Consider the following 25,084-nt stretch of genomic DNA (forward strand, 5'->3'; position numbering starts at 1 on the left):
AAAAAATTGGAAGGTAAGATCGTTTTCCACATAGATTGTCACTTTTTTTTTGCCTCTTTTTTTTCATTTCATTTTTTTTTTGAGATTTGTGGGAAAGAGAGCACCGGTAGGAGATTAGGGGTTTCTTAAGTCCAAGTGGGATTTTTTTTATATTGGGCCACTCCAATCCTCCCATCCGATAGGGACTCTTGAGGATGGAAAAAAAATAAAGAAAAAATTAGGAGAAAATGAAAAAAATCAAAAAAAATATCAAAAAAGTAGAAAAAAAAAGGTAAGATCACATAGATTGTCATTTTTTTTTTTTCATTTTATTCTCTTTTTTCGGAGATCTATAGGAAAGGAGAGCACGTGTGGGAGATCGGAGGGATTTCTTAAGTTTTGGGATTTTTTAAGATAATTTGGTTCTTGAGGTTTTAAGAACTTAATCTTAATAGAAGCACGATTGTTTGTAGGATTTAGAAATTTTTTTAGATCCGAACTGATCCAATCTGATTCAATCTCTATTTTTTATTCTACTTGATTCGATCCAATCCAAAATGGATATGGATGAATATAGATATAGATTTTTCTATGATAGGATGAATATAACAGGACTGATATGGATATTGATCAATCAGATCCGAACTCGATCTATTGCCATCTCTAGCCAGATCAAGACTCTAACTCCAAACATACAACCACATGCAAGCGGATTGGCCTCTTTATGCCAAAGCGAGCTCTTCTAATTTTGTGTAAAATTTGTACTATGTTGGCAGAGCAGGTCCATGATTGCCTTCCTTAATTGAAGCTGCTTATAAAAATAATCCTAGCGACACAATCTAGTTAATTAACCTTATCCAAGGGTTTGATAAAATGTGATTGGGATGGCAACTAGTACAATTTTAACATGTGTTCTCATTGAATCATAACTCAAGTTACCTCTTTTTTTTTTTCTTTTTTTTCTTTTTTTTAATGAATTACGACCTTTACCATATATGATAAGAGCATAGCTATTAATGAATCACATGCCGGATTATTTTACTTTAGCACCGGCTACATGGATGACCAGATTTTCAAGTTGAAGTATCTTTAAATTTATATGAAATGAAAATATACTCATCCTCATCTCTTACACCCTTAGTACATTAGATATATTGCAATCACAAGCAAGTCACGTGTACAGGACATGTCAAGCAACAATTTTTATGGTAGACAACCAAAATATACCATGATGACGAGAAAATAAAAGAAAAGCATCAAATATTAAATTATAAAAAAATTTAGATAAATATTATAAGTAAAAATTAAACTATTGATATGTAAGATATATTATCTAATATATATATATATATATATATATATATATATATATATATATATATATATATATATATATATATATATATATATATATATATATATATATAAGTAGAAATTGAGAGAAAATCCATTAGCAAGTTAAGTTGTCCATATAAACAATACATTTTCACATATGAATACTATTTGAGTTAAAATCAACCTACAATGCCATGTATCGAAACTCTTGTATCTAATAATCCTGAAAGCATTATGTTATTAGAAGATGGCATTGAAGCCCACTTTAAAATATTGAATAAAAATATTATATGATTAAAAAATAACATTGAAGCTCATTTACAAGTATTAAATTAGATTATAAAACCTTCTGATAACAAAAATTTGAATAGTCATTGTGTTACTATTCATAATTTTTTTTAATAAATAATCAATTATCTAACATAGAATGCGCACGCAATACGTATATGCAGGCCCAAAACTAGTTAAGAAATATAAAAAAAAATAACAAACGCACTGATTAATCTAGTATATAAAAACTGATTTGGTTAATAAACCAAAAGCACATTATTTTTTAAAAATCATTTTTATATTGTAAATTGAGCTATAAGAAAAATAAAAGGCAATTAATCAATAGCAGATTCCAAGAAGTACCCAGAAAATTCTGAGAGCAACCAATCCATTTTCTGCATAAAAGCCACGTGTAACGCACATACAAGACTCGAGTCAGGACAAGTTGGAGCCTCTGCATAAACATCACTTGCATGGCACGTGAGATATAGTGGTTTGGATAAAGCCCTCCTGTTGGCACGTGCGTCCGGCACGAGTCCGGACGGTTGGGAAATGGGGCGGTGCGGTGACTCACCTGCCCCACCGCTCTCCGAACTCCAAAGTCCAGATGGCGCTCGCCCGTGCCACCGTCTCCCTCATCCCTCCCCACGCTTGGCTCCGCCTCCGTCCCTTCTCGATCCCTCGACGACTCCCGCTCTCCTCCTCTTCCCCTCCTCGCTCCCTTCTCGCTGCCAGGGTCGTGGCCATGGCCGGATCGAGCACTGCCGCCGCGCACCGCCACACCAACCGCCTCGCCTCCGAGCACAGCCCCTACCTCCTCCAGCACGCCCACAACCCGGTATCTAATCTGATCTGGTCTCGACCTTGTGTCCTGAATTCATTTCTTTTGACCATTTCATCGAGCTGGTCATTGGCGAAAGTGGGGGTTCAGTCTGAATTTGAGTTTTGTTTGGTGTTGCAAATCTACTTGCGATGAGAAGTAGTTGTTTTATTTGAAGTATCGATGATTTCTATTATTCTTTGACATTTTTTTCGATCTTTGTGTCGGTTTTCGTGTGATCTCTCTTTCAATTGGTCGGTTGCAACTTAGTAACTAAGTTGAGGCGGTGTTTCGATTAGTTCGTTTATATCTTTCTCGAAAAAAGGTGTTTGTTTTTCTTTTCTTTTAATGTTGCTTATTCGCTTCCTCTTTCCTCTGTTGGTGCTGAAGGTTGATTGGTATCCATGGGGAGACGAAGCTTTCGATCAAGCTCGCAAAAGAGATGTTCCTATCTTTCTATCAAGTGCGTCAGCTCTTCAATTCTTTAACTTTTTGAATTTTAATGGTTATTTTATTGCTTGTTACCGTTGCTGTGCTAATTGGAAACATTCTTTTACCCGTTTTGATCTTGCTGTGAAATTTTTCTTTGTGCTGGATGCTTGTTGATGTATTGGTCTACTTGGTCTGGATGTGGCTCGGTGTTATGTAGTTGGATACAGCACATGCCATTGGTGAGTGTATTTAGTCTTTATGTTTGTTTTTCTTTTTTCGAGCAATTCCATGCATGTTCACCAAATAAATATGTTGACACATCCACATATATTTATTGAGTAGAAAATCCGTGTTTGCTTATGCATTTTCTCCATTCCTTGAAACATTGATGGGAAATCTCTCTCACATGCTTCTGCCATGACGGTTGAATTGATACTAAAACAAGAATAAACTGCTTCCTTGATGACCTGCCGCAGTGTAAATTTTATATTTTTCTTTTTGTTTGATTTTAAGTCAGCTAGGAAGTTTAGATATTCAGAGTGTGCCTGTTATTGTGCTGGTGATATGAGACCATTTTCTTTTATTGGTTGATAATTATAGGTGCCATGTCATGGAGGTGGAGTCATTTGAGAATGAAGAGATTGCAAAAATGTTAAATGAGTGGTTTGTTAGCATCAAGGTGATCTTCTGTTACTACCGTTATAAGCATTAGCTGTCTTTGATGTTAACATTTATGGTCAAATAAAATCAATTCTGTTCCTTTCAGTCATTTTTGATTGCTTATTTATCCTGTGTAGGATATGCCATGACAGAAGTGCATTGCCCTTCCACATAATAGTCTTTTTTTTTTTCTTTTTCTTTTTTTTTAAAATATAAATCTCCACTAAATCTATTATATTCTCTCATTGGTTCTGATTATTAGTCTTAACAGGTGGATCGTGAGGAGCGACCTGATGTTGATAAGGTAAGATAGAGGCACATGGTGAAGTTTCTTTCCTTTATTCTATTATGCACAGTTCTAATTGACTTCTCAAAATCTTCTAAAAGATTAAGTATTTCCCTTATAAATGCTCTTGCCTTAGTCTAAGCAGTTGGCTCAATTGATTTCTTTTATTCACTGACATATGCAGCTTAAGTGATATGAGGTTTCATGTATTTTGGTGGTAATGCTGTCTTAAGCTGCCGTTTTCATTCCTAAGAACAACAATTGTTTCTGCAGGTATATATGACATATGTACAGGCACTTTATGGTGGTGGTGGTTGGCCACTGAATGTCTTTCTCTCAACCAATCTCAAGCCCTTGATGGGTGGAACATACTTTCCCCCGGATGACAAGTATGGGAGACCAGGTTTCAAAACAGTCCTGAGGTGCAAAACATATATTGTTGGTATTAATAGTTGCATTGATCTCAAAGTTCATTTTACTTATCTGTTTTTCTCCACTAAACATTTCTCAGAAGGGTGAAGGAAGCTTGGGATACTAAACAAGAGATGCTTGAGAAGGGTGGGAGTTTTGCAATTGAACAACTTTCTGAAGCATTGTCGGCAACTGCTTCTTCTCATAGATTATCGGATGAGCTAGCACAAAATTCATTAAAATCATGCGTTAAACAGGTAACTGTCTGAATCAGGTTTCATCTATTTACCAATGAGAATTGGTAGGGTTTTAAGTTATTTATTCCTTCTATAACCTTTTGTACTTTTTTGTAGTTATTGAATGTTGACCTTAAATTTTGAATTTGTGATTTCCATAGCTGGGGAATAGTTACGACCCGAAGTTTGGTGGATTTGGTTCTGCTCCAAAGTTTCCAAGACCAGTTGAAGTCTACCTTATGCTTTATGCATCAAAAAAGCTGATGGAAACTGGGAGGGAACGTGAGGCCAACAATGCTATGCAAATGGTCTGTCATACCTTGCAGTGCATGGCTAGAGGTGGAATCCATGATCATGTTGGAGGTGGTTTTCATAGATATAGTGTGGATGAGTGTTGGCATGGTGAGTTTTGACAGTGTGAAAGGCTGTTATTCACCAGTTCTTTTGTTCACTGCCTCTATGGTATAGGAATAACTGGTTTGTATTTGATCAATTTCATTAATATTACTAGTAAAGTGTAAATGTTGCCATGGAAGAGGACTAATAAATAATCAGTCATTTCTCTGTGATGGTGTGGTGGTGGTCTTATTGTTATTTGCATTAAAGAAGCAAGGAATTTAACAATATAGAGTCAGTATAAAATAACTGTATAAACTGTTGAAAGCTAGAAACGCTTGAAGTAAAAATGTCTAATAAGAACTTCAAGGTGTAAGTCTTGGTGGTAGTCAGAGGTTTGTTTGTGCCATTTTGGCTTAATGAACATTGGGATGTATTGTAGATGCTGTTATTCAAATATATTATTTTGCTAAGAGGACTGATTTCTGCTTTGCCGACTTATGCTAAGAGAAGTTATGCACATGTTATAAGTTTATAATATCCTTCTGCTATTGTTGATGGTAAGGTTGTCTTCTATTGCAGTTCCACATTTTGAAAAAATGTTGTACGATCAGGGGCAGCTTGCTAATGTATATTTGGATACATTTGCAATTAAAAGAGACACCTTCTATTCATCTGTTGCTCGTGATATTCTTGACTATTTGAAGAGAGACATGATTGGAGAATCAGGTGAAATATATTCAGCTGAAGATGCTGATAGTGCTGAATATGAAGGTTCTCCAAGAAAAAAAGAAGGAGCATTCTATGTATGGACAAGCAAAGAGGTTTGTGCACATCCAATCCTTAATCATTTGAATGGGTCGTTAGATTTATGATTTTTTTCTAATTCCATGGTGACCATCTGAACTTTTCTGTGAATCCACTTATACGGTTAGTATGTGGACCAAGAATTTTGTAGTATACATAAATCAAGTATGCTTTAGCCCACAATGTGTTGCACCATTTCAAAAAATCCTGATGCTTGGATTTTTGAGGGATCTTGTTTATCAACAATGATCATATAACATAGAAGTTGTTCAGCCCTGCCCTAAAAAGAGTTGTCATATTATCTTTTCTGAAGTATTTTTCATTACACATTGATGTGATTCTAATTCTTCCTCAATCTTCCTAATATCTCATACACAAATCAATGTTCTTTTCCATATGAGTGCCTCCTCAATCCCATAATCGTGGAGATTGGCTCAGTCAGGATTTTGAATGGAAGCAGGATCAACAGAATCCTAGCTGAGCTGAAAATGGATCACCAAGTAGCATCTTAGCTGGCACATTAAGTCTGGAAACTTCTTCAAGCTTTCTGCAATATGGTAGTTTGCACATTCGGTTGTTCTAGTTGAAAGTTTTGCAAGTTGGTCTCTTGAGTTCAAAGTCCACTAGGAGTTTCTATATAGTAGTCAAAACTTTGTTTGTCAGCTTTAGTCTAGGAAATGTCCTTCTCTTTTTGAAACTTGAGTAGGAAACAGATGACCCAAAGGCTATCAAAGGGTCTTGAGAGCTGTACCACAGAGTCCATGAACTAGAACTAGGCTACACAACCAAGGGTAACCCTCTGCAAATAGGCCCACCAGGCCACCATGTACTTGCACCAGCAAACTATGCCATACTCCATGTCATCTTGAATTTGCATTCAAGTATGATAATCAAAACAAGATATATAATTTGTCGATATCAGTCTAAGGAACAATGAGCCAACCATATATGAGGATAGCCTAGGGCTTTCACTGCACTCAATGAGCAAATCACCAAAAAATAGCTCAATTCCCATTTCTAAGGCAACGTGAAGAGCCAGGATTCTGACCTTTAAAAAGCACATTGAGCAAGAAGCCTCTAACTGATTAAAACATTATGCTGAAACACCCACAACTTTCAGTTTTTCTAGATGACCACCAGGTAGCAATCAGATACAAAATATATTTTTTCCTGTCTGAGGTCAAACTTCTTGAATTTGAACTGATGAGTATGGTTGTTGATCTCCCCCAAGATTATCATGTGGTAGCATGAAGTTTTTGGGTGAAGATTGCTGGTCGCAATTTGACATATGAAACAGCATGGCCCAGACTTCAATTTGTTAACATTATGGTGAACATTATTATTGATAAGCTAATTTTGAGGACCTTTTCCATGGATGCACTTGGTAACGAGATGCTTGTGATTGAAAGGACAACTATGGAATCTCAGCATTCAAGTGGATATCACTTTGTTCATTTTATGATAAGTTCATTGATGTCCTTATTAAGTGAAGCTCATTCAAGTTCAAAGATGTGACAGATAATGGCTAGCCAAAATTCACTGTCAAGATGAATGTGCAGGCATCTGCTTGCCATGAGAAGATGTAGGAAAGCAGGGGAAGATTGAAATTTTATGAAACGTAGAAGATGAAGAAAACTTTTGAATTAGCTGTTTTATCCCCAACATGTACATAATGCACTCTGACCTTGTAGACTCCAGAACAGCAATCTACTGATGAATATGCAAAGGAGTTCAACCAAGTTGTCAGAAAGATTTGTCAAATATAAGCATATATAAAAACTTCCTAAGTTGTATGGCTGTATATATCATATGACTGCTTGTCGTTTCCATCAAGTATTAAAGATATGTAGAATTGCAAATATAAGTTCAGAAACATTTAGAGCAACAAAGCAAGGTGAAGCTTTGGAATCATGAGCGGTAGTGGTAAGGAGCTTCCAAAGTTATGGTAACTGCAGATGCTATGTATATCTAGAAAAAATATCTGAATTTGCTGTAACTAGCTTTCTATCTCTTTATTTTTATTTGTTTTCTTTGGATTGTTTTTCTTTCTGCCAGGGGGTAGAAAGAGGACCCGTTGGCAATAGGCTACATAATGGAGGTAGCGCTCCCATAGAAATCCTCCCTGAAACCTGGTAAACGTGGGACTTGAAGCCAGGTCTTTGGTACAACCACCAAATCAGTTTGGCAGCAAGATAAGCTTTCTTCTTGTTCTGAACAGCCTGAAAGGGGTCAGAACTATGATAACCATCTGACTTCCTATGTCAATTAGGTAGATTAAACCATTCTGAATGTTTTTCTTCCAGATGAAAGTTCAAATTACAACCTTGAGGTATCATGCATTACTCGAGAATATTGCTCCTGTATTTGCATCTTGTTCCATGATTCTCCAGGCCCCTCTTCCATTAACCATAACCCATTATTCCCAAGATACATGAAAACCATTTATGTTATTTAATAATATAAATTTTATGGTTTGCTATTTGTTCAATCTTCATTTTTAAATAGACAGTCTGTGTTGTATTACAATACTTGGTACAATGTGGTGCTCTAATTTCATTTAAACCATTGTTTTAAGTGATAGCTTAACACCTTAAACCTAATCATAGTTTCCTAAGTGCATGCATACAAAAGATCATCATACTTATGATGCTTCATATCTTAAGGAGATCAGGCACTTTTTCAATGGGAACTTGCAGATATAGGTCTTTTGAGGGAGCGTTCATTTATAATGTAGCTCTTGCTTTTTATAAGATCAGACTTTTTTTATTAAAAAAGGAAAAATCAAATGTAAGATGCTTCTACATTCTTTTGCAGTTTATGTTGGCATATTCCAATAATTTTGGCTTGATGCGGCGCTAATTTTCTGTTTGATTTCTGCTGAAGATTGAAGAGATACTTGGAGACTATGCAACTCTGTTCAAGGACCATTATTATGTCAAATCTTCAGGAAATTGTGACCTTTCTTCGATGAGTGATCCTCATAATGAATTCAAAGGAAAAAATGTGCTCATAGAGAGAAAAGATATTTCTTCCATGGCATCAAAGTTGGGCATGTCAGTGGATGAATATTCTCAAATTTTGGGTTTATGTCGACAAAAGCTGTTCAATGCACGGTCAAGACGGCCAAGGCCTCATTTGGATGACAAGGTTTCTACCTTCTATATGCTTTTTCAAGCATTTTTTCAAATTATCTTGGAATAATCGTTTGTCTTAGTGCAAACTTGTTAACAAACTAGGCGCTTCCTTAGGTAATTGTTTCATGGAATGGACTTGCAATATCCTCTTTTGCTAGAGCTTCTAAAATTCTCAAGGCAGAAGTGAAAGAAACTAAGTTCTATTTTCCTGTAGTTGGATACAATGTAAGATACTTTATCTACCTTAGCATTCTGAATTTTCAATTCTATTGTTTATGTAAATAATATTATATTAAAATTAGTATGCAGTGTTTGTCTATTCTTTATTTGGAGATCAAAAAGTCACTGCATTGCATTAAAATGTTTGGTTCCTGTGGTGCCATTAGCGACAAAAGTAGTTGGCATACTTGTGCTATCGCCGCAGTTGGAGGTCTGATCATTTGGTGCTTAGTGCCATATAGGAAATTTTGTACATGGTAGCTGAAAATTTAAAACCTTATGCATCTTATGTCAAGTTCATTCTGTTTCTTGGCATCTAATTGCTTCTGAAATTACTAAAAGTGACATGTATTTGCTTCTGAAGCTACTGAAGATATTAAGTTTGGATGGTTATGCACTTCCATTTGAATACCATACTTTTCCTATAGTTAGTGGAATTATATTCAAGCTAAATGGAGAAATGAAAAGCTCGATGCAAGATAAATAGATCTGCTTGACAAGAACATGCTTAAAGGAAATAAGTCCTGGTTTCAATTTTTCATTTGATGAAACTGTTTGTAGGTTAAAGCTAAATCCCTGGCACAAGGATAGATGGTATTCAATATGTTTGGCTCATCTCTTGGTAAGCATGGTAGTTTTAAATTTTAGTGCCAGAGATTTCTTCTGGGATAAGTGTATGCTAATTCATGTAGAAACAGTTTCTACCATGTTGCTATAGTTTTCCCCTTTTGTGCAGATCATAAGTGCATCAAACATAATTGTCATAGATTGTATCTGAACTTCCAGTCCCATATGTACTCACTTACCACAACACTTGAAGTATGGACTGGGGAGAAGGCCTGGCTTCTGTCATAAACAATTGAAGTATTATTTAGTGCATTATTTATGCGTGGTATGAATCATACTTGGTGATGAATCAGCATGAATATGGGGAGGTGTGCAAAATAGGATACTGAACTGACAAATGCATTAAGGCACAAGCGTAATTTACACCTGGCTACTGATTTTACTAGTCATGCAAATTACTCTCTTAAATTGTATATTACTATTACAAATTTTTTATAGGATTTCATATGATATTCACTGTAAAGTTTGTGTTGCTTTTTCGTTTTTTGAACTATAGAATCGTGGATAATTCTAATGTATGTTAAGCTTCATTAACTAATATACATTGCCTGTTTAGAACCCATTTACAGCTATCATCATGTATTTCAAGTATTTCTTGTGATGATAGATCCATATAGATTGGTGAAAAAACATGATATGAATTTTTTAGAACTTGTCAGTTCCCTATAAAATGTATTTCAAAGTAATCTAGTTGCAAAAATGAAAAGTAGCTCTCTTGAAATGTCCTAGCACGTCCAGTAGTGTCATTCCTTTTCCCCCTTGTCAGTGAGCGTAAAGTGCTGACAGATAATGATAAAGAATGCATAACGAATGGCTCTCAACTGACCTAGGAAAAATAACAGCAATTTAAGGCCTTGATTCTCTAGTTCAATTACCAGATATGAGGTTAGAACCTGATCATTTAGTTAAGATAAGCATCGTATTAGTCCACGATGCAAAATGTACACATGTTTTAATTTTTTTAAGAATGACTAGATGTGTCTCAAATTCTGGCTTGAAAATTATACAGTTCTTTTCACCAGAATTAGTAATATCAAAATGATAGGCTTGTCCGTCATGAATTATTATGCTTATCGATAAAAATGTTCTCTATGTAATTATTTTGTAAAAATGTTTCCATCATTTGCAGCCAAGTACATACCTGGAAGTTGCTGAAAAGGCAGCATTCTTTATTAAGAGTAGACTCTATGACAAGCCAGCACGTAGGCTGCAACGTAGCTTCCGAAATGGTCCATCAAAAGCACCTGGTTTTCTAGATGACTATGCCTTCTTAATCTCAGGATTGCTGGACCTTTATGAATGTGGTGGTGGAACTGATTGGCTATCATGGGCAATTGATCTGCAAGCTACTCAGGCAAGAACCAGCATTGTCTTGTTAATTCTTTCTTTCTTATGGAGCATTGTTGGTAAACCCTTTTTTCCCCCACATAAGCATGTATAATGTATCTTTCACAGGATGAGTTGTTTCTTGATGGAGAAGGGGAGGCTATTTTAATACGCCAGGAGAAGACCCTTCAGTCCTACTTCGTGTAAAAGAGGATCATGATGGAGCAGAGCCATCTGGGAACTCAGTGTCAGCTATGAATCTGATTAGATTGTCATCCATGGTTGCTGGTGCGAGGTCTGAAAATTACAGAAGTACTGCAGAGCACCTTCTGGTATGTTCTTTCTTCTGGAATTAACAGTAATGGTTATAGAAATGTTGTTTCTCCCTTCAGGGTAAGATGACGATATTAGATTCCCAAAGTATCTTATATATAATCTAGCCATGAAACTTAGCAATTCTTGTGGCAAAATGATCTATTCTTGTCTGCTTGCAAGGCATAACCTGAAGATTGAGTTTCTGAACATTGGCCGCTGTTCTGTGTTTAGTGAGGAAAGAGAGAGGAGTTAGGTTTTGGCTGTTTGCTTTCTTATCAATACAATAGAGTTCATTCTGATAAAGTCAGTCAAGTCCATATTGAGCATAACTGCATATGGACAAATATTGATGATGTAGACATTTCACAAGTCCGAAGATATTCTTATCTACTCGACAAAGTTGTGACTGGAAGGACTAGTGCCTGCTACAGAACCTCCGAGTTTAGGAATCTGAACATAATTGAAACTGTATGTGTGTAAATGTATGCTCATGCATATGCTAGAGCAGGTGCATGTCGGTTCAAAGAGACATGCTGCAAAACTGGGTCAAACTTCAGGTGGTTTCTGTCCACAGTTACTCACGTTTTCTCTATACAATCTCTCTCCACAGGCAGTATTTGAGTCAAGGTTGAAAGATCAAAGCATGGCTGTTCCACTTATGTGCAGTGCAGCAGATATGCTTTCTGTCCCATCCAGGAAGCAGGTGGTGCTGGTTGGAGACAAAACATCAGCAGAATTCAATGACATGGCCACCGCCGTTTTTGCATCATATGATCCAAACAGAACTGTGAGTGTTGTTGTTTTATCCTACTGCTTTATTTCCTCCATTATTTTTGATTCAAGGTTGTTATATTCTATTAGTGTTACAAAGGAATTTATGAGCAATATTTCTCTTAATGGATTCTCATTGGCTTTGTGGTGTTTCTGGTGTATTGACTATATAGGTGATCCAAATAGACACTAGCAACACAGAAGATATGGAGTTCTGGGAAAGTCATAACCAAAATATATTCCAAATGGCAAAGAGTAGCCCCGTGGACAAGCTGGCTGTGGCTCATGTGTGCCAAAATTTTGTATGCAGCCCACCTGTCAGCAGTCCAGATGCTCTAAGCACATTGTTAGATAAAACATATGTCGCCACATCATCGGCCTAAGACCTGTTTCTTATGAGGATGAATGCTTGTAAATGCCCTTTATAACCTGGGTTATGTTTACTTTTCGTTCTGTAATGCTTGGTATTGTGAATGAGTGGAAGGTGCTGTCGCTTGACATTGTTGACACTATACACTCAGAGGCTAAAGATTCAAGGACGAAGAAGGTGGGTTATCTTGTGATCATCTTGGTGGGGAATGTAATAGCAAAGCTCTTTGGGCAATAGTGATCGTTGATGGTATAGCTTCTATCCTAAATAGAAGAAATCTAGAGAGTAGCAAGCAAGGTTTTGTCCAACCTATTGCAGAGATTCTTACTTTATGGTTTAGGAGGACGATATTATGATAACATTTTGATCATCCCCTTGGGTCTTCCATCCTACAAAAGATAGCTCACCTGGTCGTATCAGAATCTTTTGGCTAAATCACCTTAAAAAAGTGTACTCTGGATTAGGTAGCACCATGTTTCTCTTTGTTACCCATAGTTGACAACCAAATTGATTCAATTGATTTAAGCTTCCTAACTTCTGTCTTCAGCTTGCAACTTCTAAAATACTATTTGGAGCGTTTAGATTCATGAACCAAACAAGGCTAACAAGTAGGTTTGCCTAGCTAGCGAGTAGGCTTCAACTGAAGTCGCCAACCACCAACTCACATGTGGTGCTCACTTCTTAAACCACATAATTATCTGCCTTGCCTGCATCACCATAACGAGTAGCGGCCAAGGATTCAAGTGACACATCCCATATCGTAGTGCACAGTTGGAAGGAGTTGGATTAAACCATTTATACAATTGGCTATCGCTATATAGAGAATAATGCGCCCTTTTAAACGTTCTTTTTTTTTTTTTTATTCAGGAAGCTGTCAGGAAAAAAAAAATGGCACTTTTTTTTTGGAAGAAAAAAAAAAATGGCACTTGGCCGCAGAATGATACACTAAAACCCGGAAATGGTTTTGTGCAAGCATAACAAGTCATCCTTTGCTGTATTAACACTAACCTTCAAGAGCATGTACTCTTATAGTGAGCTTTTCTTTTTTCCAGGAGAAGTCAAGCTCGTAGATTTGGAGAGGAAAACGTCAAATAACTTGTATTAAATAAAGTTATTGGCTTAGAACGGTTCTACTCAAATTGCTTAAAAGAATGATCAACAAGTAGGGGCGAAGTCAACTCTTACCAAGAATCATAAACTTCTTCTCTATGAGATAATCCAAAGCTCATATATTGTGTTCTTGTCCAGCTGAGCAAGTTATCAACTAAAACTGGTTGTCATAAGTTTAAAGACACTGAACGCATCAAAATGAGTCAAAACCAACAGATATTGCATTTCAAGTCGCCATGAAATTGTTCAGCCCATACTTCCAACAGCTGCTATTACTCCAACCAAGGTCCAACAAGGACTCAAAATCAGCCACCTACAATGTTGAACCAATGCTTGCTTCACTCTAGCGTTGAAGGTTATGGAATCGTCATTCCATTTTTAAAGCACAAACTTGAGGAACAAATAATCATGATTTATTGTGACTTTTGGGGCTTTGCACCACCTGCAATTAAAAAGGCATCAGCAGAAACCAAAGAGGAAACTAAAAGAGGATTGGACTACCTTTTTTTTCTTCTTTTTCCTTTTCTTTTGCTTTGGCTTTACTTCTCTAGCTAGATATTCTCCAGAATCCTGCAAGACCATATACTGTCAATAACAGGGCCTTGCCAACTTTCCAAAAGAAAATGCTCAACTGTATTACCTCAGAGGAGTCCAATTTCTTCTTTTTCCTCTTCTTTTGCTTTGGCTTTTCTTCTTTATCTTGATCTTGTCCAGAATCCTGAAAGAGTTAATATTGTCTATAATCACACCTTGCCAACTGTTTGAAAGAAAATGCTCATCGGTATTACCTCAGAGGAGTCCCCAAAGGAAGAAACATGTCGTATCATTCTTCCAGAGGCTGAAGACCCTTCTGTGATGGAGAAAAGGTCGGGTGTTATTTATTTTCATTCTACTCATGAGATCATATTCTGTGGAAGCACAAGTGGAGGGAGAAAACAGCCTCAGTTATTAGCTGTCTCTGACATCTCAAACATCTAGTAGGCAGTGTATTTACTAGAAAACATATTGATCTTTCAGTTCAACAGGCAGTAACAAGAAAATATATGGGTGGTAAAACTCATTAGCAGTTAGACAAGAAAAACCCACAAAAAGCACAAGAACACCCTTAAATAAACTTTAGGTGCACAACAATAGAAACATGTGAGATAAGAGGCCAATTTGGATGATCCATTTACGAAAGGTCGTGGTTGGAGCATGCAAGAAATTCCATGGAAAAAACATAAATGCGCATGCATGTAAATATATACTAGACAGTAAATTAAATCATATATGAGATAGTGCATAAGTGGGTTTATAAATGCATCTCCATGTTACCTGGACATGACACATTAATCTAACTATGTTTATCTTGAGACTAGATGAGTCTCTTATAAAAATAATACTTGTATTTCAGTACTATGTCCACATAAAGGCCCAGCAGCAAGTCAAGAGCTTGCTGTTATATCAGTACGCAAGTTTATGTGTGTGCATCTAGTTGAACTCCAAGTAAAGAAACATAGAAGATAGGATGATGTGGAAAGAAAAGATTTATGTATAAAGGCGATCTTAACTTAAGCTGCCAAACCTGAAAAGATTTATGTATAAATTTATGGAATCTTGGATATCTATGTTCCAACAATTAGTAAAATTAACCAAGATGAATGTCTTAATTTAAATAGTAAAAGTATCTACATTTTCTAACTTAGGAAGCAGAATTCAAAGAGGCCTCTTGAATCTATAGATTTGTTAAAAATTTGAAAAAAAAAAAAAAACTTGGAACATTTCCCATCATCATATTTGTTAACAAATTCTGCTGACAGAAAAACAAAGTGGATAATGAGAAAAAATACAAAACCTATAACCAAAAAACATGAAATGACTAGAAGAGTTTATTACTGACTCTGAAAATTTTTACCTCTGCAAATATCATGAATGATTGATCTATCTAAATACATTTGCAGCAAACAAAATGTACAAACAGTCAGAATGGAAAAAGGATTTTGCAATGAACATTATACCATTACTAGCATGCACAGTTGCCTTTGCATTTTTCACGGCCACTTCCAGAAGATTTGGATCTATAGACTTCAATCCATCTGGTTGTTGAAGCTTTCGTTCAAGAAACCTTGCTAAAGCTGCAGCTTTGTTTGTTGTCACTGGTCCACCTGGGTGAGCCACCCTTTTTCATAGAGGAGAAAAATGTCAGGAATGATATGCAGTGATGACTTACAGAGGCAAAATAGAGCCTAGTAGGTATTATTTCATCTATATTACATCATCCGTATGAACTATTATCATAGCTAGCCTTGTTCTTCTATTTATCAAATTAAACTTTATGGTAATGGTCTGTTACTCATTCTTACAAAGGTTATCAACATATTCTTCCTCAAATCATTTCTCTATATACATTCACTTAAAACTTTATGGCAATGATCTATTACTCATTCTTACAAAGGCTATCAACATATTCCTCCTCAAGTCATTTCTCTATATACATCCACTTTAGTCTTCATACTTTGTTTTCTTTTCAAAATCTTTAAACCCAATTGAGCCCTTCACTTTACCAAATCATCATAAACTGGAAGAAACAAAGCCTTAATATGCATCCTCTATCACTATATATACTAAAAAAACCATAAATACAATTGTATGAGTTCATACCATAGAGTAACAAAATAGCCTAACTTCAAAATCATGATTAAGAACATAAAAAATAAAAAAAACAATAGGGGCAAATCATACGATTGGGACCAAGGTTAGCTTGCCGAGTCTCATTATGCAAAACCAACCTCCATACGGGCTTGTACATGGTCTGATAACGAGATGGCGAACCAATACTATAACAACATGTTACCAGTACAAGATCCGATACTGAGACGGCAGACCTTGACTGCTACATATTTTATTATTGAAGTTCAAAAAAATATTAAAGGAGCCGAAGTAAAAACAGACCTTTTGTAGGATTAGATGGTTTCTAGAAGATTTGATGATCCCCTTAATTTTAAGCCATTCAGAAATTATGACACCAAACACGGCTCTCTGGCCATGCCTATGGTTATGGTTTCTACCATGTTGATCAATATTTATATACAAAGAACAGAATAAATTCCATGAACAACATGTAAAGCTTCTTTCATGATCAGCCCAGTTTACCTCATTCTTTCATTAGCAAACAGCTCACTGCATTACAATATATAAGCAACTAAGCAAGATTTCAAATTGGCACGAATAACTGTTCCAAGACTTAAAAATGCTGACCCCAAAGAGGACAGGATTCATTAGCTTATACTCCTTTCTTCATATTTTCAACTGAAAATACTTTGCAAACACACATGGTCTACAACAAGATTACTCCTTTTTCAACCGAAATCTTAGATTCATTCATAAAGTTCAAATTTTGCACGGTCTTTCCTGTTATATTCTTCATGTCTTCTTGTAAACCTTTTCCATATTAGCTTTTCAAACTTGTTAGATCGGTGAAATAAACGCCTGATAAAGCGGAACAGAACTCGAATAATTCCAATTAACCAATTCACTGCTATTGATAATAACCCTAACCGTCGAAATAGATTGACCTGAGACCAATTCCTCATTCCATTCGAATCCATATCAAGAAGTAAGGGAGAAAGGACGAACAAAACCCTAGAGAAGGATCAACGAAGACGAGAAAAAAGGAGGAAGAAGGAGAGGAGAAAGAAGAGACCTGGGCTGGGCTCGAGCAGGTGCGGGTGCCGGGAGCGGCGCGAATTTGCTCCCACGGAGCGCCCGCCGCTCGTCTTCTGTCAAAGCTTGGGAGGGCTCCTCCTTCACCATCTCTCAAATCGTCCTTTCCCTCTCACGGTCAACAAAAATAGCAAACGTTGAATACCGATATCTCGGGTACGATACGGGTGTGTATCGTTGATATGGTATATTTAAATTTTATAATTATCATTATTTTATTTAATATAAATTTATATAAATAATTTTTTCTCTGTTTATTATATTCTTAAACAGGTTTTAATAATGTGAAGGACATCAATAGTCCCACATCGATTGTGAGTCAAGGGGACTCGCACTTATAAGAAGAAAAAAATTTTTCTCACGTGAGGTATCTTTTAAAAGGCAAAATCGTGAGGCCTATAGATCGAAACGAATAATACCTCATATGATGGGCTGAGTCTTTATCCGTAACAATGACACCTCAAGTAGGGGTTAAGGTCCGTCTCGGCTGACTGTGGGGCATGGTCAGTCTAGTGATTCGACTACAGTTCAAAGGTTAAGACTAAAGATCTTTATGAGCTTTACAGAGGCATTCTTTGAAAGGTGGCCTAAGGTTAGTAGCTCACATGCTTTTCAGTGTCCAGGAGCTTGTTAGATTTTATCCGATTAGTGATGCTAGTGGATACCTTTCTTGCTTATCTCAAGAGGTGTATCGACGGAAATATAGATAGATCTCGAAGTCTTTGATGTGTTTATCTAGCTTACTATGAGTTATTATCGGTAGCCAAGATTCATCCTGAAGAAAGCATTTATACATGCAGCTGAAATCATGCAGTCGCACACCATAGGAGAGCCCTTGACAACTCAGAACATATGAGACTCTTCTTTAGCTCTTGTAGCGGCCGGGATGGTCTTTATTACCCAAGAGCCCCCATCCCCAAGTTTCCTTAAGATGAACTTCAATGATAGTGTGTTTGGTGGTGGTCATAGATGTAGATTTGGATTTATAATTAGAGGCTCTAACACTTTTATTGCTGCTGGACATGGGCATCGGGTCAGGCAGCCCATTATACAGCCCGATCCGACATGAATTGGGTCGTGTCTGGTACGACTCACTTGCTACAATAATGGGATATGCCAGACACGGTACATAGAAGGGGGCCGACTGGACTGGGGGTTTTATGGCCCACGGCCCCAACCTAGCATGGCCCATAAGGGCTTGGACCGGGCACGGCCCAGCTCGCATGCCAGCCTGGCCCCCTTAAGATAAGGCACGACCCATTTATATCCGTCATAAGCTCCTAGTTGTGGCCCTTGTGTGAAATAAGATTCTTAATTTCTCATCATGTTTCTAAATCATTTGATTCTTTTAATAATTCTAAGAAAAAATTATTTTCATATTTTTAATTTTGAAAAATTCATCATTCATTAATTTTTTTTCAATTTTTTTAATTTAATTTTAACATATATTAATATTATGAATATTAATAAATTGAAGATGTAATTTTCTCATTTTATATCTCTCCTATCTCTCATATACTTTTATTATTTAATATTTTTTAATTTTTACATTATAAAAATAAAAACAGCCTATTAGGCCCATCAGACTTGCGGGCCTAATGGACCAACAAGCCATGCCCGGCATGGCCCGCCACCCTTAGGCCTAGGGTCGTGCTAGGCTAGGAATTTTGTTTACACGGACCGTGCCGAGCATGACCCGTTTACTACATAGGTCGTGCCTGGCATAGCCAATTAAATCTTTGGCTTGGTGGATCTGGGCTGTGTCGTGCTAGGCACTGCTCATTTTCCATCTCTAATTGCTATTGGGGGCAACAACAGTATACATGACAAGATCGTCCCTGATGCCGATCTAAGGGCTACTGGGGTTAGTATGATTTGTGTTAAACTTTGTTTATAGGCAGAGTATATTCATCTAGAGGGAGACTGCTCTATAATGATTAGGTTGATCCAGCGGCAATCAAGTGCAATGATTTGGCACCCCCTATTTTTTTTTTTTGATATAGAAAAAAAAGTTGGAGGAGCGCAATCCGGCACAACTATCTCCCCTAGACATGATCATAGAGCCCCATCCTTCGTTAGAGAATGTTCGATTTGAGACTGAATTTGGATGAATGGATGGCCTCCTCTCCACCATATATAGACGAATCTAATAGATGAGTACATCATCCCAACATCATCAAAGATCAGAAGGCCAATTGTCACTTCTAGACTAGACTGGTATGATTCACTCGTCTTATCCAAAAAAAATATCTTAAATTTTAAAACTGTTAGTACACGCCAGTCAGATCTCTAATGCCTGATTTGATTTTTAATATTTTATCTTGACCTAAAAATTTGGATACGAACATACGAGAAAATATGTTTTGTTTAACAATGCAATAGTATAGGGATTAAAAAAAAAATTATAGCACGTTTGGTTAGTTATTAAAAAAATATTTTTTTATTTTTTAATTTTTGAAAAATAAAAATTAAAAAATAATATTTAATAACAACATAAAAAATTAAAAATTAAAATTAAAATAATTATTTTATATGTAAAATAAAAATTTTTTATTTTTTAAAATTTATGTTTCTTCTTTTTTGCTTCCGTACATCTAAAACGCCAAATCAAAGAGTAAAGAGCCTGAACCCTTCTCTCTCGTCGAACTCTTCACCTCCCCACCCCATTCTTCCTTCTTTTTTGAATCCTTCTCTCTCGTCGAGTCTTTCATCTGTCGTCTCCAAATATTATTTTTTACTTTATTGCAATGTAGTTACCAAACATATTTTTTATTTTTTTTATTTTTATTCAATAATAAAAATTAAAAAAATAAAAAATATTTTTTAAAAATTAAAAATTAAAAAATATAACCAAATGCATCTTTAAATTTCATGTCAAATAGATCGGATCGTATTTGCTTGATTAAGATTGACTCAAGACGAACTTAGCAAATCCATATTTTAAGATATCACAGCAAGTAAAGTTTGCAAATGCACTTAAATTATTATTCATCAAATTTATTTCCAATAAATTTAATAAAAATATGAAGGCTTTGGTTTATTCATCACATTTATTTCCAATAAATTTAATAAAAATATGAAGGCTACGTTGTGAATTATTATTTTATTTATTCTAAGTATTTAATATCATGATGTAAGATATGAATTCTGAGTAAAAAATATAAGAGCCAACTAGTTCAATTGTTTGCATAGAAAAAGATAGAAAAAGCAGTATAGATTAGAATTCAAGGACGAGCAACCGCGCGAGTATGCCTCACATGATTCCACAAGTTTGCATTGTGTTGTTTGACAATTCTCTATGGATAATGGTGTTCTTTAACAACTCTCTATGGATTTTTTTTTTTTTTTTTGGTAGAATTCTCAATGGATATTGGAAACAAATAGAAACAAAGAACATAACCAAGTAGTACCTTCCACGAGATCCAAAAAGTTTGCAAATATAATAACATTGTCTTTTCTGGTTAACTAATATTCGATGTTCACTACTTCTCTTAAAAAATAATATTCAATCTTTATTCATCCTGTATGAATAATAAAAATCCAAAGCAATGATGTGTTGTCTTTTTCTTTTTTTTTTTAAAAAAAAAGAGAAAACTTAGATACATCAGTCATACATTATAATTCTCAAAAGAAAAAGAATCACATAGAACACTCATTTTCAATTCTACCATACATTTTGGTAGATGGAGGCAGATTCATGATAGAAGAAAAAGGAAAATATTAAATTTGGATAGGCTATTTATCAAATAAGCTTGATACATCCAAGCTAAACTACATCATACCTTAAGATGTATAACATGCAGACTTGTCAAAGATAGGGTTAGCTGACCCCTTGGATATCAGTTCCGGCCCAACCCAAGTGGGGTAGATATGGATTTTAGATGTCCAAAGCGGATTTAGATCAAATGCAGGTAATCATATGTCCCACGTTTGCCCATCCTACCCCACCCAACCCCTTCAGCCTCAAATCGATACAATAACTTGTCAAGCTATTCGTTCTTCCCAAACAAACCCCCCCCCCCCCCCCCCCCCCCCTCATCTCCCATCTAAACCAGGAATCAAAACCTTGGGGTGGCATCGCCTTTGCCGCCTCCACGTCTCCCATCCGTTCTACCGTAGGCACCATCCATCTCCCATCCAAACCAGGAATCGAAATCCTAGCGATGTATCCATCTCCCATCCAAATCAAGAATCGAAATCCTAGCGGCACCGTCACCTCTGCCTCATCGCTCGAGCTCCACTATTCCATGCCCTGAGCCATGGCAACAGAGGAGTGGGAATGGTAGCGGAGCTAGGGTCGTAGATGGTGTTCTCTGCCCTCGTCTGCTGGGCTGTGGAGAAATCTTGCCTCTCCCTTAAGGAGCATGTGGAGTGGACCACGGCCTCGAAGGAGCATTTCGACTCGAAGAAGAAGATCGATCTTCTTATCAAGTTCATTGTCAAGACATAGTAGTGGATGCTTCGTCTCCAAGTAGCGCTGCCAGGTGAGTGTTTCGTCTCGAACTGATTGATCCCTAGAGCTTCTTGGTGGTTTTGGTGATAAAACCTAGACCCGAGGTAGGTACGGGATGGGTATGAATATTGGTTGATCCGACCGATATCTGATCCGTTGCCCCCCTCTTCCCTTGTTTGTCTTTTCCTTGAGAAAATGAAGGTACAAAAGAAGACCGTCAGAAAAAGGCAACAACATTAAGATGGATTATTAGTTGCCAGGCAAAGCTTAGAGGCAAGTAGATGAAATAATGGTTGTCTTTGTAGGGATGATAGGTCTCCAAGTGTCCTTTTAAATCTGCCCACGTCTCAATTGGACTCTTTGAGAAGAACACTATAATTCCCAACCACAAGATCCAAGAAAATGCAATGGATGAAACGAACCAAACTAAACAGCATGCCTTGCAATAGATCGCGACCTTGACCCTCTAACCATGTGAACTCTTCTCCAGTTGATGTTGCAGGGAATTTCATCGTTGCAGGGAATTTTCGTCATGTTCCATGCAGCAACAAGAAAGGAAATTGTAGCATAGGGTGATCCATGGCATCCGGTGTACTTTAACTCACCTGCGATCAGATCCGTCGGACATAGTCTTGCTCTATTATCCATCTACATGGTAAAATAGAAAAAATAGATTTAAGGATTTATTTTCATCGCAGTTTGAATGCTCACTACAATAAAAAAAAAAATTTCTTGACGAAAATAGTCGTCACCCAAAAAATTAATTTCGTCATCAAAAAATTTTGGTGACAAAAAAAAATTATGACATCGCTCATCATAAAAAGTACATTGCTAAAAGTGAAAGGCGACAATAGCAATATTTTATCATCAAATATTTATTAATTATGATAAAATTATATTCATCACCAAATAATATAATATTTAGTGATGATTTATTCCGTTATAAAAAATTAAAAATTTAATCATGATATGACGTATTTTTCATCACTAAAGATTAATCTTTAGTGACATAGATAAATTCGTCATCAAATATATTATATTTTTATGACAAACTTATTTGTCGTGAAAAGTTTTAAAATTTCATCACCAAAAAATATATCATTGTCACTAAAAAATTCGATAAGGAGTCATTTATAAAGTGATGTGATGCAATAGCTTGGATTTGGTGATGAAAATTTTTTGTCATTAAAGATTATTGTAATTTTGACGAGCAAGATTATTATAATTTTGACGAGCGAGATTTTATCATAAATTATTGAATTTGATGATGAATAAACTTCGTCACTAAAACATCGCTATTTTATGTTCATAAAGTGGCAATTTTTTTTGTCATAGAATATTATAGTGATTTTGTGATGAGTCAAATTACGTTATTAAATATTAAATTTAGTTAAAAAAAATTCATCACATGGATACTATATCTGTGGTAAATATATGGTGATAAAAATATTTTATCATCGAATATAATGATAATTTTTTAATGCATCAAATTTCGTCACCAACTGTTATATTTTTAAGTCTAAAATTCATCACCAAAGTTATCACAATTATGATAAAAAATGACAAAATTTTTTTATCACCAAATATTAATATAATTCCTGATAAATTAAATTTTACTATAAATAAATATTAACCATCTATATAAATAAAGCTTGTAAATATCAATCGCATCTATTATTATTCCAAACTTGTCGTCTATAAAAAAAGAAAAAATATTCCATACAAAAAATCAACTTATATACAAAAGAGAGAATAGATTTTGTGTCATGATTTTAAGAATCTTCAAAAATATCAGAACCATAATGAGCCATAACTATCATCATCAATCTGCATACAAAATGTAAAAAAAAAGTTAGAGAATTATAATATGAGTTAGACAAAAATTTATTGATTTTTTCCTAATAAAAAAGAAATTATTGAATTTATTATTAAATAATAGCTTAAAAATAATATTTACTCGTATTTTACCATGTAATGAAAGAGGTATATAGAATGGATACATTAACCAGGTCATAACCTTGATGGGCTAGTATAGCAGCATCGTGACATCTTCCAAGTTCCAACTTAGATTGGTAAGTTTGCATCTCCTCTTTCAACTCATTTTGAACTCTCTCTGCTTCTTCTGAAGAGCCTCTTCCAACTTTGAAGTTCTTTTTCTGGATGAATAAAAACTAGTTAATTTTGGACCATCCCTAAGTCCTTTAATATATCCTATGGATTCTTTTTGACCGAACAACAGATAAATATCAAATATCTAGAGAAAAATAGAAAAATGATAGATTTCTATTAGCCTAATTATAGATTATTGACTATACAAATAAATGCATATATTTAAGATAGTGTTAAGATTTAATGCTAAGAAAGTTGGTCTACATTGAGCCCACAGCGAGATCCGCGATAAAAAATGAAGTCCAACGAGACCAAGATCATCCCAAATGGAGTCCGGACGATCAAGATACGCGCGATTGAAGACATTACAGAACTCGGAGTGGTGGCGGTGCGACCGCACGCGGTGCCCGACCCAGGCCCAAGCACGCAGGGCACGGCCCAGGTGCAGGCATGTGGACTGGCCCTGGCCCAAGCACGCAGCACGAGAGCGGCCCAGGCCCACATGCAGGCTGGCCCAGGCCCAAGCGCCCACCTGGGAGCCCATTGCCTGGTCCACCATGGACCGGGCGGTGCACAGGAGTCCACGTGGACTGCAAAGGCATTTCGCACGGTCTACGATACTATTTTATAGACCGATGTGTGATCGATGGGCGTAGGTTGATTGCAGTGACGATCCAACGGTCTGGGGCTTGATTGGGCCTGATTAGGACTCCTAAACATGTTCTAATTGGGTCGTTTAAGCCTTTAAAAGGCCTGATACAGTAGAACAGAGGTGTGGTTCGGTGGCTTGGTTTTGTGGATGAACGGACGGCTTCGTGTGTGAATCAGAAAAGAATTTCGTGAGAGAGAGAGCACGCGACGCTGAGAAGAGAAGGAGCAGGGCTCTTGGACAGCAGACAGCGGTTGCTTTAGGGGTTCAAGGGGTCTTCTTAGAGAGAGCTTTTGTGAGGAAGAACTTCCTGTGAGAGAGAAATTGAGTGTACGAGAGTTGAAGGTGAGATCTTCTCTTATAATATTTTTTTTCTCATAGTAAAGTTTGCATACCCCATGGAGGCGAGTCTTTTTTGGCTGATCCACGTATTTGATTATTTTCTGTTTTGTTTTTTCTTTCTTCCTGCTGCATCGCACAGTATCGAAAAGATCTTGGGAGATGGTGTCCTGACCAGACATCCTCCCAACAAGTGGTATCAAAGTGAGGCGGTACAAGGATGCAGATTGCAGCGGTGGTGAGCAGACTGAAGATGGAGAAGACGAGATCAATCAAGATGGAGATCAACAAGTTTGATGAAAAGAATAATTTTTCCTTGTGGCAAGCAAGGGTGAAGGATGTGCTCATCCAGCAATGATTGATTGATGCTCTCTTGTACGAGGAGAAA

At 36.3% G+C, this 25,084-nt stretch overlaps 2 protein-coding genes across 2 annotated transcripts; one reads left to right on the forward strand and one right to left on the reverse strand.

The window, feature by feature from the left end:
* The first annotated feature begins 2,150 nt into the window (after window positions 1-2,150).
* Window positions 2,151-12,519, forward strand: LOC140850929 (uncharacterized). Its single transcript, XM_073248579.1, is given in 16 exon segments — window positions 2,151-2,422; window positions 2,795-2,867; window positions 3,054-3,075; window positions 3,437-3,515; window positions 3,768-3,800; window positions 4,056-4,204; window positions 4,294-4,450; window positions 4,591-4,831; window positions 5,348-5,589; window positions 8,456-8,719; window positions 8,821-8,931; window positions 10,682-10,906; window positions 11,008-11,029; window positions 11,032-11,210; window positions 11,804-11,980; window positions 12,138-12,519. Coding segments are annotated over 16 exon segments (2,415 nt in total). The 5' UTR covers window positions 2,151-2,191; the 3' UTR covers window positions 12,348-12,519.
* A 994-nt stretch (window positions 12,520-13,513) lies between these two features.
* On the reverse strand, window positions 13,514-17,283 carry LOC140853834 (uncharacterized). Its single transcript, XM_073248923.1, has 6 exons — window positions 17,127-17,283; window positions 15,442-15,602; window positions 14,233-14,294; window positions 14,085-14,162; window positions 13,946-14,014; window positions 13,514-13,886 (listed from the first exon to the last, which is right to left on the reverse strand). Exons 1-6 carry the CDS (start codon window positions 17,234-17,236, stop codon window positions 13,851-13,853), a joined length of 516 nt encoding a protein of 171 aa, XP_073105024.1. The 5' UTR covers window positions 17,237-17,283; the 3' UTR covers window positions 13,514-13,850.
* Window positions 17,284-25,084: the final 7,801 nt, after the last annotated feature.

This window comes from Elaeis guineensis, chromosome 14 (assembly GCF_000442705.2).
Source record: "Elaeis guineensis isolate ETL-2024a chromosome 14, EG11, whole genome shotgun sequence".
In the NCBI taxonomy this organism is placed as follows: Eukaryota; Viridiplantae; Streptophyta; class Magnoliopsida; order Arecales; family Arecaceae; genus Elaeis; species Elaeis guineensis.